General features: G+C 37.1%; 1 protein-coding gene across 1 annotated transcript; it reads left to right on the top strand.

Moving 5' to 3' along the window:
* The first annotated feature begins 3,366 nt into the window (after positions 1–3,366).
* LOC125655453 (uncharacterized) lies at positions 3,367–13,448 on the top strand. Its single transcript, XM_048885756.2, has 6 exons — positions 3,367–3,684; positions 4,386–4,451; positions 6,121–6,537; positions 7,861–7,974; positions 11,238–11,386; positions 11,688–13,448. The coding sequence occupies exons 1-6, from the start codon at positions 3,642–3,644 to the stop codon at positions 11,922–11,924; spliced, it is 1,026 nt and encodes a 341-aa protein (XP_048741713.2). The 5' UTR covers positions 3,367–3,641; the 3' UTR covers positions 11,925–13,448.
* The last annotated feature ends 1,529 nt before the right edge of the window (positions 13,449–14,977 follow it).

Below are 14,977 nucleotides of genomic sequence, written 5' to 3'. Positions count from 1 at the left end.
GAATGGGTAATATGTTTAAAAAAAAAAAACAATATACATAAACATTTATTGCATGATCTAGTGATTGCAGTATGAACCTATGACAAAACCTGATATGAACCTATATGATAAAACGTAGAATATGATGTTTGAGGGAAAGGTCCCTTGCACGTGATTGTTTAGACCAATCAGATAACGTGTTGTACGTAGTGAATATCAAATGACCTGAATCGTTTTAGGGATCCAGTATAGGTACGGTAATTCATATTCATCCGACTCATCGACAGGGTTATTAAATGTGTCTAAAACTGAAGCATGGTGTTGATGTTAACATATTCTTCTGTCTCTGTTTGTGCCTGACATCTTTAAAAATGTGACAACATATACATATATACATTTTCTTTTTTCATTGATTGAATCAAAAATATGTTGTATATATATCAAGTGGAAATTACTACAGGTTCTCTACTTTGACCCATTAATATTGATAATTCACATGAGGGTGAGTTACCTTAATTCACAACTGTCAACCTCTTGGAAACCTAATATTGATGTAATATATTGAGAGTGGTCTGCAATCACAGCTAAATCACCGGTCATGGTGACCCCGTGGTAGAGACGTCGCGTCGAAACCGGGAGATCACGAGTTCGAGACCCGCTCTTTCCATCGCTGCATCAAACCGCAGGCGAATTGTTCATTTGTCAAACGCTAGGCATTTACGAGTAGAATTAAAAATCACGGGTCTTTCTGATATGACTTTATCGCGGGAAGTCCCGTGTCACGGCGGGTGTTAATTCGGATGTGACTTTATCACGGGAGGCCCCGTGTCACGGCGGGTGTTAATTCGGATGTGACTTTATCACGGGAGGTCCCGTGTCACGGCGGGTGTTAATTCAGATGTGACTTTATCACGGGAGGTCCCGTGTCGCGGCGGATGTTAATTCGGATATGACTTTATCACGGGAGGTCCCATGTCACGGCGGGTGTTAATTCGGATATGACTTTATCACGGGAGGTCCCATGTCACGGCGGGTGTTAATTCAGATGTGACTTTATCACGGGAGGTCCCGTGTCACGGCGGGTGTTAATTCGGATGTGACTTTATCACGGGAGGTCCCGTGTCACGGCGGGTGTTAATTCGGATGTGACTTTATCACAGGAGGTCCCGTGTCACGGCGGATGTTAATTCGGATATGACTTTATCACGGGAGGTCCCGTGTCACGGCGGGTGTTTATTCGGATGTGACTTTATCACGGGAGGCCCCGTGTCACGGCGGGTGTTAATTCGGATGTGACTTTATCATGGGAGGTCCCGTGTCACGGCGGGTGTTAATTCGGATGTGACTTTATCACAGGAGGTCCCGTGTCACGGCGGGTGTTAATTCGGATGTGACTTTATCACGGGAGGTCCCGTGTCACGGCGGGTGTTAACTTATTAAGAAAACCTGTTCCAAGTATAGGTCTAAATTTGTGGTTATGATCGCCCACAGCTTGTAACTTAATTTTTAACAAAATTAGTGATTTTTTTAAAGTTGAACATATATTCAAAACAAACACAGCCTAATATATATATATATATATATATATATATATATATATATATATATATATATATATTTATTTATTTATTTCATTATATCATTCACATCATCCATTGATATTTATTCAAAATATAAACATACCTAACAACTTATCTCCTTCCTCTTTAATCAGGTCCACTTTCGTGACCATTGGCTCGTTAAGTTTGCATACCCGATTTAATTTATTCGTACAAAGGCTACACGCATATGATGCGTCTGTTGGGTGAAAGTTGAGGCACTCTAGAGCATTACGTATATAAGCTGTACTGTTCAAGTGAAGATTTTTACGATAGAACCCTGTAACCCCGATCTTTGATAGTGGCACAACAAAACGCACACATTTTCATCATTCTCTCACCAGAGGGCGCGTTACGCAGTGCGAGGAGCGCACGGAACTCTGGGTAGAGAATGACATTTTCATAGGCGCCGCCATTACTGCTGACGCTTGGAGAATACTAACGACGGTTGCCATTGATCCTCGATAGGTCACGCAAGGTCATGCATTTTAATGTGTTATACGACAATATCGGTGTTGTTTCCCAAGGGAGGTAAAAGAAGTGCGACTTGAGCAGAACGCACAAGCACAGTTGTGAATAATGATGGGCAAACACAATTTGCCCTTTATGGTTCGTAAAATTAATTTCATGAAGAAAACGGGTGTCAAGATGTCTTGACTTGTAAAAAAAATTGCCGCATGTCCGTGCAAGATATGCTTCAATATGAGTACTTCTCATTAAAATAATTAATAATGAATGTAGAAGACGTGTACTACACAGTTCTATATTATGGCGGTTCTGGGGGGGGAATCTGTAACCACAGGTATGCAACATCGTTGAAAATGAAACGGATTTTGTTGTTCCGGTATGCACACACTAAGTGTTGGTATTTGTCCGCTGCACACTTACTAAGTATACATCAAGGAAGGGGATCTAGTAAATAAATAGATGAATAAATAAAATTTTATAAATAAATTGTTTATTTGTGACTTTTTTCTTCAAACTTTTAATTACAAAGAGGGCATCATTTATTTTCAATCTATTAGTAATAAACTATTTGTATGATATCAATAATTGTACAATTTCTGTTTAATGAGAAGATAATGGTGGGTTAATTGTTTAACATTCTGCTCGAGATTTTTTTGCTTATATGGAGACGTCTCCACTGCCGTTGAAGGGCTGTAAAATTTAGGCCTATGCTGGGCGCTTACGGCCTTTGAGCAAGGAGGGATCTTTATCGTGCCACACTTGCAGTGACATGGGGCCTCGGTTTTTAAGCAAGGGGTATATGGAACCTATTCTACCGCGGATCCCCACGGGCGTAGAAGACAATAAATATCTATCAATTAAGCTGATGTGTTAATATTGTTTTGACTCCAACAGACGACCACATTAACACATCAGCTTGTTTTGACATCAACAGTAAAAAAAAAAAAAAAAAAACACCGTCAATGAAACTCCGAATACTTTGTTTCGAGTGTATAGGAAAACATCAAAATATGTAATATATGCAGTAATATGGCATTTAGAATTGAGAATAACGGGTCTTTCGGATATGACCTTAAAAATGGAGGTACCGTGTCACTGCAGGTGTTGGCATGATAAAGAACCCTCACTGCTGAGGTCCTGAGTGCTACGCAGAGGTCTGAATTTGTGCTACTTCACCTACAGCTGGTAATGCTTCAATATGAATGAAACGCGCTCGACGTGATGTAACACAAACGAACAACCAATCAGTAATATTGACACGTGTAAAAAAAAAAAAAAAACATCAACTCGTCTTTCTGAAAACCACGAAGTAAATTGTACTTTTCAGCAGTGGCTTGCGATGAAAGAAAGTACAAAATCTGCATTGTTTTAAGAGGCCCCATTGAAACGTTTTTTCTCTCCTTCTAACTTAAAAATACACGATAATTTAAACTTCCTGCTTCTCCTTCTATGTGATAATATTCCTGCGCGGATGTTGCCCTTCGGAAACCCCGATGTTTACAACCAGCTATAATGTACATATGACTGTTTGTATACCATAGCACAAGGAATATCATTTTGGGCAAGTTAGAACAAATCAAAGACACGTGTAGCACGATGTGTGGACGGAATGATGAATCTAAACAGACAGACAATGAAGGTAAAGAATTAGTTTTTTGAACTGAATTTATCTTTACAGAATAAACACTCGAATTTAATCTTACGAACTTCTAGGATCTTTACAACTACTGCATATCCATTCCACCGTGGGAAATATTGCTTTTATTTGATTATGGAGTGATTAGGAGTCCTTTGAATCAAATCAAAGTCTTCTGTTTAATGCCGTGGGGATCCGGGTTAGAATAGATCCACAGGTGCTTGTTGACAGGACTTCCGGTACCCCCCTTCTTTTATTTTTAAATGTTCAATTCCTTGGGTATTTCGGACGTATTTTTGATAAAATATGTAACTTCAGAGTTTATCTATTTCAATGGAAATACACAAATCTCGCATAGAAACCGTTTTTAAAAATGTCATATCACCGATTATGATCGGTGATATGACATTTTTAAAAACGGTTTCTATGCGAGATTTGTGTATTTTGTGCACCTATTGCACCTGATTGAAACTCCACCAAAATACCACAAACATCTTATAGGTATGGTCACATCTCTCTCTCTCTCTCTCTCTCTCTCTCTCTCTCTCTCTCTCTCTCTCTCTCTCTCTGTGTGTGTGGATCAGTGCATGCCAAAAATAAAACTAAAAATTTTCCAGATACATATATAAAGAATATGATTGCTTTAAAAGATTTCAACAATGTACGTTGTATAGATTGCTAACAAAACAATACAATTTACAAAGGTGGCATGTCGACATCTACAGAAGCCTCAACAATACCCTGTGACGTGAACAGATTTAACACTACAGGTAAGACCAAACTTTCTAGATACCATGTATGTTTTATCGGTTTACACACGCTCCTCGTGAAGGTAGATTGCACAGTGATTTTATTTCATTACCCAACACGTTGAAATCGTGTGTATATATTCGCAAGACACAAAATAGGGGTTCGTTTTATCATCTCCAGTGGTTTAGAATTTCACCTTTATGCTGTTACAGCCCTTTGAAATGAAGCACATCTATCCATCTCGCTTTAAGATTAACACCAGGGAGGGAGACGGTAGTCGACAGTACTCATACTGTAAAAATTAAGTACGAAGCCCCAGTCTCACCAGTATTCAAAGTTTCATCGTTTCACATTAAATTTAGTATTTTATGGAAAATAAAGTAGCGAGATGGGGTTTGTTCCTTACTGCCGGTATGATATCTTAAGTTGTGACGTTTGTTCTTTACTGCCGATTTAATATATCAGTTGTGACGTGTTACTGCCTCCCTCGCCATGCTTATGATATATAAGTTGTGACATGTTACTGCCTCCCTCGCCATGCTTATGATATATCAGTTGTAGCGTGTTACTGCCTCCCTCGCCATGCTTATGATATATCAGTTGTGACATGTTACTGCCTCCCTCGCCATGCTTATGATATATCAGTTGTGACGTGTTACTGCCTCCCTCGCCATGCTTATGATATATCAGTTGTGACGTGTTACTGCCTCCCTCGCCATGCTTATGATATATCAGTTGTGACATGTTACTGCCTCCCTCGCCATGCTTATGATATATCAGTTGTGACATGTTACTGCCTCCCTCGCCATGCTTATGATATATCAGTTGTGACGTGTTACTGCCTCCCTCGCCATGCTTATGATATATCAGTTGTGACATGTTACTGCCTCCCTCGCCATGCTTATGATATATCAGTTGTGACGTGTTACTGCCTCCCTCGCCATGCTTATGATATATCAGTTGTGACATGTTACTGCCTCCCTCGCCATGCTTATGATATATCAGTTGTGACGTGTTACTGCCTCCCTCGCCATGCTGTACATTTTATAAGTCAGCTGAGAGTATCAAAAAGTAAATAGTGATCCAGGAAATGGGCGTTACCCCGTTTCTTTCATTTTTTTTTTTATTTGGCTCATCAGAATACTCTCAGGTGTTTTTTTTATTATTATTATTATTACCATTATCATTATTCAGAATATTCTCAGGTTGTTTTTTTTTTAATTATTATTATTCCCACCATTATCATTATTCAGAATATTCTCAGGTTTGCCCCCTGTCCCTCTTGATATACTACATGTACTACGCTTCGGGCCTGCTTGATACCGCACTATAGATTTTTTTCTGTTATTCCGAGACGTGACGTGAATCATCACACTAGTCCTGATCCGGCGTATCCCTCCGCTCACTCCTACCATCACACTGGCACTAGTCCTGATCCGGCGTATCCCTCCGCTCCCTCCTACCATCACACTGGCACTAGTCCTGATCCGGCGTATCCCTCCGCTCCCTCCTAAAACAAAAAAGTTCATGCATTTTACACGATATGGTATATCCATGGAGTTCTGAGTTTCGACATACTTGTAAAAGAACGTCAATGTATATTAATTTCGGTATGTTTACAGTGTATAAAAAGAAAACAAAAAAATAATTATTTATCAGAACATTTAAGAATGATTATTTTATACACAGGCTGTAACATCACAATTGCTGGAAAGCTACTGATAGTATTGGACACGATCAACAAGACCTTACGGGGCCATTTTGAATGTTTCCGCGATATAATCGTCTCCCGTCTTAACGGCACCAATGTAACGCTTGAAAATCATGATGACAAGAACACGACCAGACTTTTAAACAAAATGAACGACTTACAAACAGAATTTGATGGGACCGATGAAGCAGGCATGGCGCTGATATTATCAGACAGGGAAAACACGTCTAAAACATTTGATAGTTTGGATTCGGCACAAGAACCTTACATCTTTTTCATAAATGTTGGACAGAGCACAAATGAAACGGATTCTTGTTACCGTCACTACAAAAATATCCAAACGGAATCGGAGTTGCCGGGAATTGGATTGGAACTGGAGTCAACTGCATGTAATCGTATGTACATTTGTAACAGTTCCAAAATCATTTTCAAACGTGGCATTTTTCACTGATTGTCGAGCAATAGAAATAACGACCAGGCACGTAAACTCAGGGGTAGGGAAGGAGGCGGGGCATGTTATCATTAGTAAGAAACTTTATATGAGTTTCCTCATACTTGTCTTAGTCTGAAGTTTTGTTGTGATAAAGGTCACAGATAACGATGCATCATATATGATATGAATACATATACATTAAATAACTAGGAAACACTAAACACCGGATGTCATGTTCTTCCTTGTTTTGTTTTTTTTTAACTTGCTTTTAATCTGTGATTGGGATGTATGCATACAGTTATTTTAAGAGAGAGAAAAAACGCAAGATAAAAAACAAAAACACAAAACCTCAGTTTTAGTATTGTTATATGCCTGTTTCTATGTATTTACTGTTCTCTGTTTTAGTAGGGTTTTACTGTTTTACACGTAAAGCGCTCTAGATAGGGTAATTGTCTGAATTAGATAAAGCGCTATATACATGTACATGTATAATAGTGATAACTAATAATAATAATTAAAGCAAAATGATTTTACAATCAGCCTTTAACTATAAATGAGATAAAATGGTGTGGTTTTTTTTTTTTTACTTCCATAGGAGATACGAGAAAATGACAAAATATCTTAGCGCATGTCTATGTCTGAACAAATTTCATTTTTTTTTTTAAATCTTTCTTGTTCATCAGATGTTCTATTTAAAGCATCCAAAAGTTGTTGTTAAATACATAAGATAAAAGGGAAAACTTTAACTGTGGTAATGTAGTTAAGCACACACTTACGCTATAAAGTGGTTGAAGTCAATTCAACTCTTTATGAAAGGCTTTCCTCCAAAATCCCTCGCATATCTAGAGTTTTACGCTATATAAATGAAACCTGAAGATAACGAACAGTGACCAATTTCATAACTCCTATAAGCAACACAAAATAGAGAGTTGGGTAAACACGAACCCCTGGATATCCCAGAGGTGGGATCGGGTGCACAAGAAGAGTAAGTATCCCCTGTCGACCGGCCACACTCGCCGTGAGCGTTATAAGATAAGTCGTACGTTGATTCAATTTACCACTAAACTAGGATTGAAGGAATCACTGAATCAATATAACTTGCTTCAAATGTTGCAATTTACCCATAGTATGGTTATCAGAAGAAGAACATTAATATCCTGGTCAAAGATTATACGTGTTCATTTTACAACGTCAAAATCAAAAAAAGATGACACCCTATGAGAGAGAGAGAGAGAGAGAGAGAGAGAGAGAGAGAGAGCTAATTTCATATTATCAATATTTCCAGCCGATGCTGAGCACATGAGAACGTTATGCCCGGGCAGATTTACCACACCCTCAGCAAACATCCATTCTTCACCAGGTTCTCCGACATCAGATTCACCAGGTTCTCCGACATCAGGTATTGTACATCAAGTGCATGAATATCATATTTTTTTCTTCTAGACTTAATGCTTACGGTAGGTTTGATATCAGCTATGTATTAATCACCAAAGGCTCTCAAAAATGAAACGTCTCGCTTTAATTTGCTTTGTAAACTTACATAGAAAACAAAATTAAATCTTGTAGAATATAGTCACGTGATGTCTAGGTTACGTGTTCTGTCGACTTACATGTATAGATACAGGCGTAATTTACTTGTAGAATATAGTCACGTGATGTCTAGGTTATGTGTTCTGTCGACTTACATGTATAGATACAGGCGTAATTTACTTGTAGAATATAGTCACGTGATGTCTAGGTTATGTATTCTGTCGACTTACATGTATAGATACAGGCGTAATTTATGGAATGTGCTGTCTTTAACGAGTCTTTTGTTGGATCTATCCAATAAATCTTTCACTGATTGGTAAATTAACAACCAGTCTGATTACAGTCAGGCCCAATAATCATTATCATATCGTTGGATATGGGTCTGATGTTAACCAGACTGAGAAGGCAACTGTCCATCTACGCAGATTGGAGTTTTAGTTTCCTTGGGCATCTGATATCGTGGATTTGTCAAACATACCGACAAATATTCTTCGAAGTTGTTTTCAGATCTTTATTCATTAGTAAACATCTTCTTAACTGCTTTGTACACAAAATAATCGATCAAACATATAATCCATTAATCAGTAGTACTACCTCTGCTTCAGTCCGTGCTGCCATATTCATTGTGTAAAAGTTTTACCGCCCCAGTTGAAATATCCATTGTGTAATGAAAACGATATGTTCTATTCAGAGAACTGATCCATTGTGTAATGCTAACACTCTATTCTGTTGTAGACAGTGGGATATACATTGTGTAATGCTAACACTCTATTCTGCTGTAGACAGTGGGATATACATTGTGTAATGATGACGTTAGATTTTGTTGTAGACAGTGGGATATACATTGTGTAATGATGACGTTAGATTTTGTTGTAGACAGTGGGATATACATTGTGTAATGATGACGTTAGATTTTGTTGTAGACAGTGGGATATACATTGTGTAATGCTGACGTTAGATTCTGTTGTAGACAGTGGGATATACATTGTGTAATGATGACGTTAGATTCTGTTGTAGACAGTGGGATATACATTGTGTAATGCTGACGTTAGATTTTGTTGTAGACAGTGGGATATACATTGTGTAATGATGACGTTAGATTTTGTTGTAGACAGTGGGATATACATTGTGTAATGCTAACACTCTATTCTGCTGTAGACAGTGGGATATACATTGTGTAATGCTAACACTCTATTCTGCTGTAGACAGTGGGATATACATTGTGTAATGCTGACGTTATATTTTATTGTAGACAGTGGGATATACATTGTGTAATGCTAAGACTCTATTCTGTTGTAGACAGTGGGATATACATTGTGTAATGATGACGTTAGATTTTGTTGTAGACAGTGGGATATACATTGTGTAATGCTGATGTTAGATTCTGTTGTAGACAGTGGGATATACATTGTGTAATGCTGACGTTAGATTTTGTTGTAGACAGTGGGATATACATTGTGTAATGCTAACACTCTATTCTGTTGTAGACAGTGGGATATACATTGTGTAATGCTGACGTTAGATTTTGTTGTAGACAGTGGGATATACATTGTGTAATGCTGACGTTAGATTTTGTTGTAGACAGTGGGATATACATTGTGTAATGCTAACACTCTATTCTGTTGTAGACAGTGGGATATACATTGTGTAATGATGACGTTAGATTTTGTTGTAGACAGTGGGATATACATTGTGTAATGATGACGTTAGATTTTGTTGTAGACAGTGGGATATACATTGTGTAATGCTGACGTTAGATTTTGTTGTAGACAGTGGGATATACATTGTGTAATGCTGACGTTAGATTCTGTTGTAGACAGTGGGATATACATTGTGTAATGCTGACGTTAGATTGTGTTGTAGACAGTGGGATATACATTGTGTAATGCTGACGTTAGATTTTGTTGTAGACAGTGGGATATACATTGTGTAATGCTAACACTCTATTCTGTTGTAGACAGTGGGATATACATTGTGTAATGCTGACGTTAGATTCTGTTGTAGACAGTGGGATATACATTGTGTAATGATGACGTTAGATTTTGTTGTAGACAGTGGGATATACATTGTGTAATGCTGACGTTAGATTCTGTTGTAGACAGTGGGATATACATTGTGTAATGATGACGTTAGATTTTGTTGTAGACAGTGGGATATACATTGTGTAATGCTGACGTTAGATTCTGTTGTAGACAGTGGGATATACATTGTGTAATGCTAACACTCTATTCTGTTGTAGACAGTGGGATATACATTGTGTAATGCTGACGTTAGATTCTGTTGTAGACAGTGGGATATACATTGTGTAATGCTGACGTTAGATTTTGTTGTAGACAGTGGGATATACATTGTGTAATGCTGACGTTATATTTTGTTGTAGACAGTGGGATATCCATTGTGTAATGCTGACGTTATATTTTGTTGTAGACAGTGGGATATACATTGTGTAATGCTAACACTCTATTCTGCTGTAGACAGTGGGATATACATTGTGTAATGCTGACGTTAGATTCTGTTGTAGACAGTGGGATATACATTGTGTAATGCTGACGTTAGATTTTGTTGTAGACAGTGGGATATACATTGTGTAATGCTGACGTTAGATTTTGTTGTAGACAGTGGGATATACATTGTGTAATGATGACGTTAGATTTTGTTGTAGACAGTGGGATATACATTGTGTAATGCTGACGTTATATTGTGTTGTAGACAGTGGGATATACATTGTGTAATGCTAACACTCTATTCTGTTGTAGACAGTGGGATATATATTGTGTAATGCTGACGTTAGATTTTGTTGTAGACAGTGGGATATACATTGTGTAATGATGACGTTAGATTTTGTTGTAGACAGTGAGATATACATTGTGTAATGCTAACACTCTATTCTGTTGTAGACAGTGGGATATACATTGTGTAATGCTAACACTCTATTCTGCTGTAGACAGTGGGATATACATTGTGTAATGCTAACACTCTATTCTGCTGTAGACAGTGGGATATACATTGTGTAATGCTGACGTTATATTTTGTTGTAGACAGTGGGATATACATTGTGTAATGATGACGTTAGATTTTGTTGTAGACAGTGGGATATACATTGTGTAATGATGACGTTAGATTCTGTTGTAGGTACAGTGAACTTATCCATTGTGGTACCAAGCGTTATCGGAGCTTTTATTCTGGCTGTTGTGCTTGTGCTATGTATAATTTTCTCGCCAAGACGTAAAAGGAAACCCAAACGAGATACTTTTGTGGAGTTCTCTGCAGTTGACAGCGTAGTGAGTCTTTTGTTTCTCTCTGGTTCAAGAGAAACCATATTTGCTATGAAAGGATTAAAACGTTGTGGCGGACAACAAAAAAATTCTTTTTTTTTTTTTTTTTTTTTTTTTTTTTTTTTTTGATCGGAACACTGAATTTCAGGAAATGAATTGTTTTCATGCAGATAGTCAAGAGTTAAGATTGGGATGTTCTTTAAATATATCAAATTTCAATTTTCACGCTTTTTAAATTATATAAAAGAATTAATTAATATCATCAGATGGTATGCAGGACTCTTTCTTGAACATTTGATTTTTTCAGTTTGGAAAACAGACCATGTCAACAGATGCATCGAATCATTACTCCTCCCCCAGGGAAACGAACGACCTATACAATGCTTTGTGGGAAAAGGAAAAAAATGGGAACACTGACGAAAGCCAGGAAAATTATCATCATCTGGACAGACATTTTGTTAAACAAGAAACCAATTCTTCGTTGTATGATCACGTGGTCAAAGGAGGGGATGACTTAGATGATGTTTTTGAACCTCCAAGTTAAAACATATGTGGAATATCCTGTTTGGTAAATCCAACAGCTGAAGCCGTTTTTGGGGAATATTGGATGATTATATATATACATACATACATATATATAAATATACAGTCTCTTTCATCTAATCAAGGGATTATATATATATATATATATATATATATATATATATATATATAATCAAGTAGAAAATGAAATGCTTTCATGTAACAATGCATCGTACGGAGAAATAAAGTACGATAAGAGCAAGTAAACTACAGCCAGAATAAAAAAGACAGTTAATGAAACGCATAAAAAAGATAATATTCCCATTTCGTCTGAATGAAGACATCATCTTCTACCCACCAACGTGGCATCAGACAAGCTCCAAACGGATCCAAAAATACACAAAAACAACATTCCGCTTAGTAAATGGCCGACAACATCTAACGGAAAAATAGCCGAATACGTTGAGTCGCAACTCGACAGTGTAAATAGATCCACATAAATGGATAAATAGTAAAGATACTGCTACATGTATTAAGAAAATTTGAATTGTAAATCAACCATTACCAGATTCGTCTATTTTATTTTGAGTGGACGTGAAAGCGCTTTATCGCAGTTTATCCTGCCTTTGATAAATATATTGAAATTCTATTGGCTGAAACCAATACTTATAGGTTATAGACTTTGTATGGGAAAATATGACGACCGAGTTTTTTGGCGCGTAGACGGACCGAGATTGCGAGGTCCGTTCGCGACAAAAAACGAGGTCGCCATATTTCCCATACAAAGTCTATAACCTTTTTATTATATACTTTCAATTTCATTTAGAAACTAACAATAATTTTATTTTTAACAATAACTTTATCGGTTTAACTGAGTAAAAGATGAAAAACACGGAAAATTTACGGCGTAGAAATTTGATTGTGACGTAATGTTTGCGGCCCGGAATGTTTCCGGGCATATATCGTGTGATATATGCCCGCAAACTTTTAAAGAAAAAAGAAGAGATGAAATTGAAAGTACATGTATATAATAATATATGATACAACAATATTATGCCTCCTGATCTTTTTATCCTGATATTGTTGATGTGCCCCTTCCACGCGGTTTACAGACCATACGTATGTACTATGACATCATAGGAATACGTATGCCTTGTCACTAGAAATTAGTCAATCGGAACTCCTCGAATGTCTCGCGCAGTCGACATAGATCTCGGATTTAATACGATGACATACACGAGTGAATTTGATGCACTGTTAACGTCACAGCATACTGCACATCGTTACGTACGTCATACCTAACAATGCATAAAATGCACTCATGGATGCCATCACATCCGATGTCTATGTAGGAGCGCTAGATATTCGAGTCCATATTGAAGAATCAGTCTGACCTGATGATGACGTCATAGGTTAGAACATCTTTGAATTTACAGCTAACTGAAAAACTTGTTTTTATTCCATTGTTGTTGGTTTAAATGTTGCAGCCATTTTTCTATTATTGTACATTTGATTAAGTGTCCCAGATTACATGCACTGCAGTCATTTCTTATTGTTGTACATTAATGAAGTATCAAGAATGATTGATTGATTGATTGATTGTGCTGATGTTTTCAGTCACACTCAACAATTTATCATTCATCTGGTGGCGCCCAGTTTTTATTGGTGGAAGAGAGAACCCAGATACAATGTACCTTGGAAGAGACCACCGACCTTCTGAAAGTAAACTGGGAAACTTTCTCACTTACCGGCGCGAGTGGGATTCGAAACTGCGCCGAGCAGAGGTGAGCGGCCGTGTGATTTTGAGCGTGATGATCTAACGATTCGGCTACGGATGCCCTTATCAAGAATGAATAATGTCAATATACCTTTTTAGAATAAATGGTATACGTAAAAACATCATTATTAAACTAGCATTACCAGAACGTTATGAAGAAGAAGTAGAAATGGAAAGTGTATTTGAAATGATGGATGCTGTTCTTCACTATAATAATAACACTACATTCAGACGGATCAAAACATGGACGTAATTACGCTTGTATTTACCTGGGGGATGAGAACGAATCCTTTTTGAAAAATCTGAAGATACAAATATTTCGCAAAATTTAACTAGGTCGTTAAAACGGTATCAGTACAACTCGCCCCTAAGACAACTCGCCCTCAAGAAAACTCGCCCCCTCTTCGGGACAACTCGCCCCATTCATATCATACATGTTTACAATTATTATTTTTGGTTTAAGTCCAAGAGGTGTTTTAGAAAAAAAAAATGAATTTCTTATAGATAGTATATACATCACAGACAATAAGACGTGTTCAGATAAACACCGAACTTCGTGTCTTTTTATGCAAGACGATATATTATAGTGAAAATCCAGTGTTTGGGTTCAGTAAATTCATCATCACTTTTATGTACATGTAAAATATATAATTTCAGCGGAAAAAAGTTAGCGTTTGGTATAGGGAGAGTATTAGCTTGGTCTACAGCTGACGTAGTATACTTATCAATAATCTGCGTCTGTTGTTAAATCTAATTGTTTGATTTCCCCCAAGCTGTATACATTTACTTCAAACGTTATGAGGTACTCATCATCAGAGTTCTTTACACTTTGGAATCGCCACGTAAAAAGAATCACCCCGCGTAAAAAGAATCAGTAAAGCAAAGCCGTTATAAAATTTCTAAAATGGGAATTTTATTATTTTTCAACGGGAATTAGTTTGAGAAACGCACTAAAAGATACATGTTTCAGAATATCCATGCTTCACCTTTACACTTATGTATACTGTATCGATAAAAAAAAAAAAAAACCACTCACATCTCCCCCCCCCCCCCAAAACCCAAAATTTTCTCAGTATTGGAGACATTTAATCAACTACCTGAAGATCAGTAATAATTTTCCTTGCCAATTGATTTATGAAAAATATAACTTTTTCTGAAATGCAATAATCAAATCTGTGTATAATTCTATTAGAATTTACCATTCGTGTTAAAGTATGAAATAAAAAGACATATCTTTATAGGGTTAAAAATAAAATGTCATAATATATTTATATATAATATTGGGGGCGAGTTGTCTC

This window comes from Ostrea edulis, chromosome 7 (genome assembly GCF_947568905.1).
Source record: "Ostrea edulis chromosome 7, xbOstEdul1.1, whole genome shotgun sequence".
In the NCBI taxonomy this organism is placed as follows: Eukaryota; Metazoa; Mollusca; class Bivalvia; order Ostreida; family Ostreidae; genus Ostrea; species Ostrea edulis.
Note: the sequence above shows the minus strand (reverse complement) of the source record. Positions and strands in the feature narration are given on the sequence as shown.

Coding starts and splice junctions, on each gene's coding strand:
- LOC125655453 (XM_048885756.2), top strand. CDS start 3,642: ATGTGTGGACGGAATGATGAATCTAAACAGACAGACAATGAAG. Junction 4,452..6,120: donor GAACAGATTTAACACTACAG/GTAAGACCAAAC, acceptor TTTTATACACAG/GCTGTAACATCACAATTGCT. Junction 7,975..11,237: donor ACCAGGTTCTCCGACATCAG/GTATTGTACATC, acceptor ATTCTGTTGTAG/GTACAGTGAACTTATCCATT.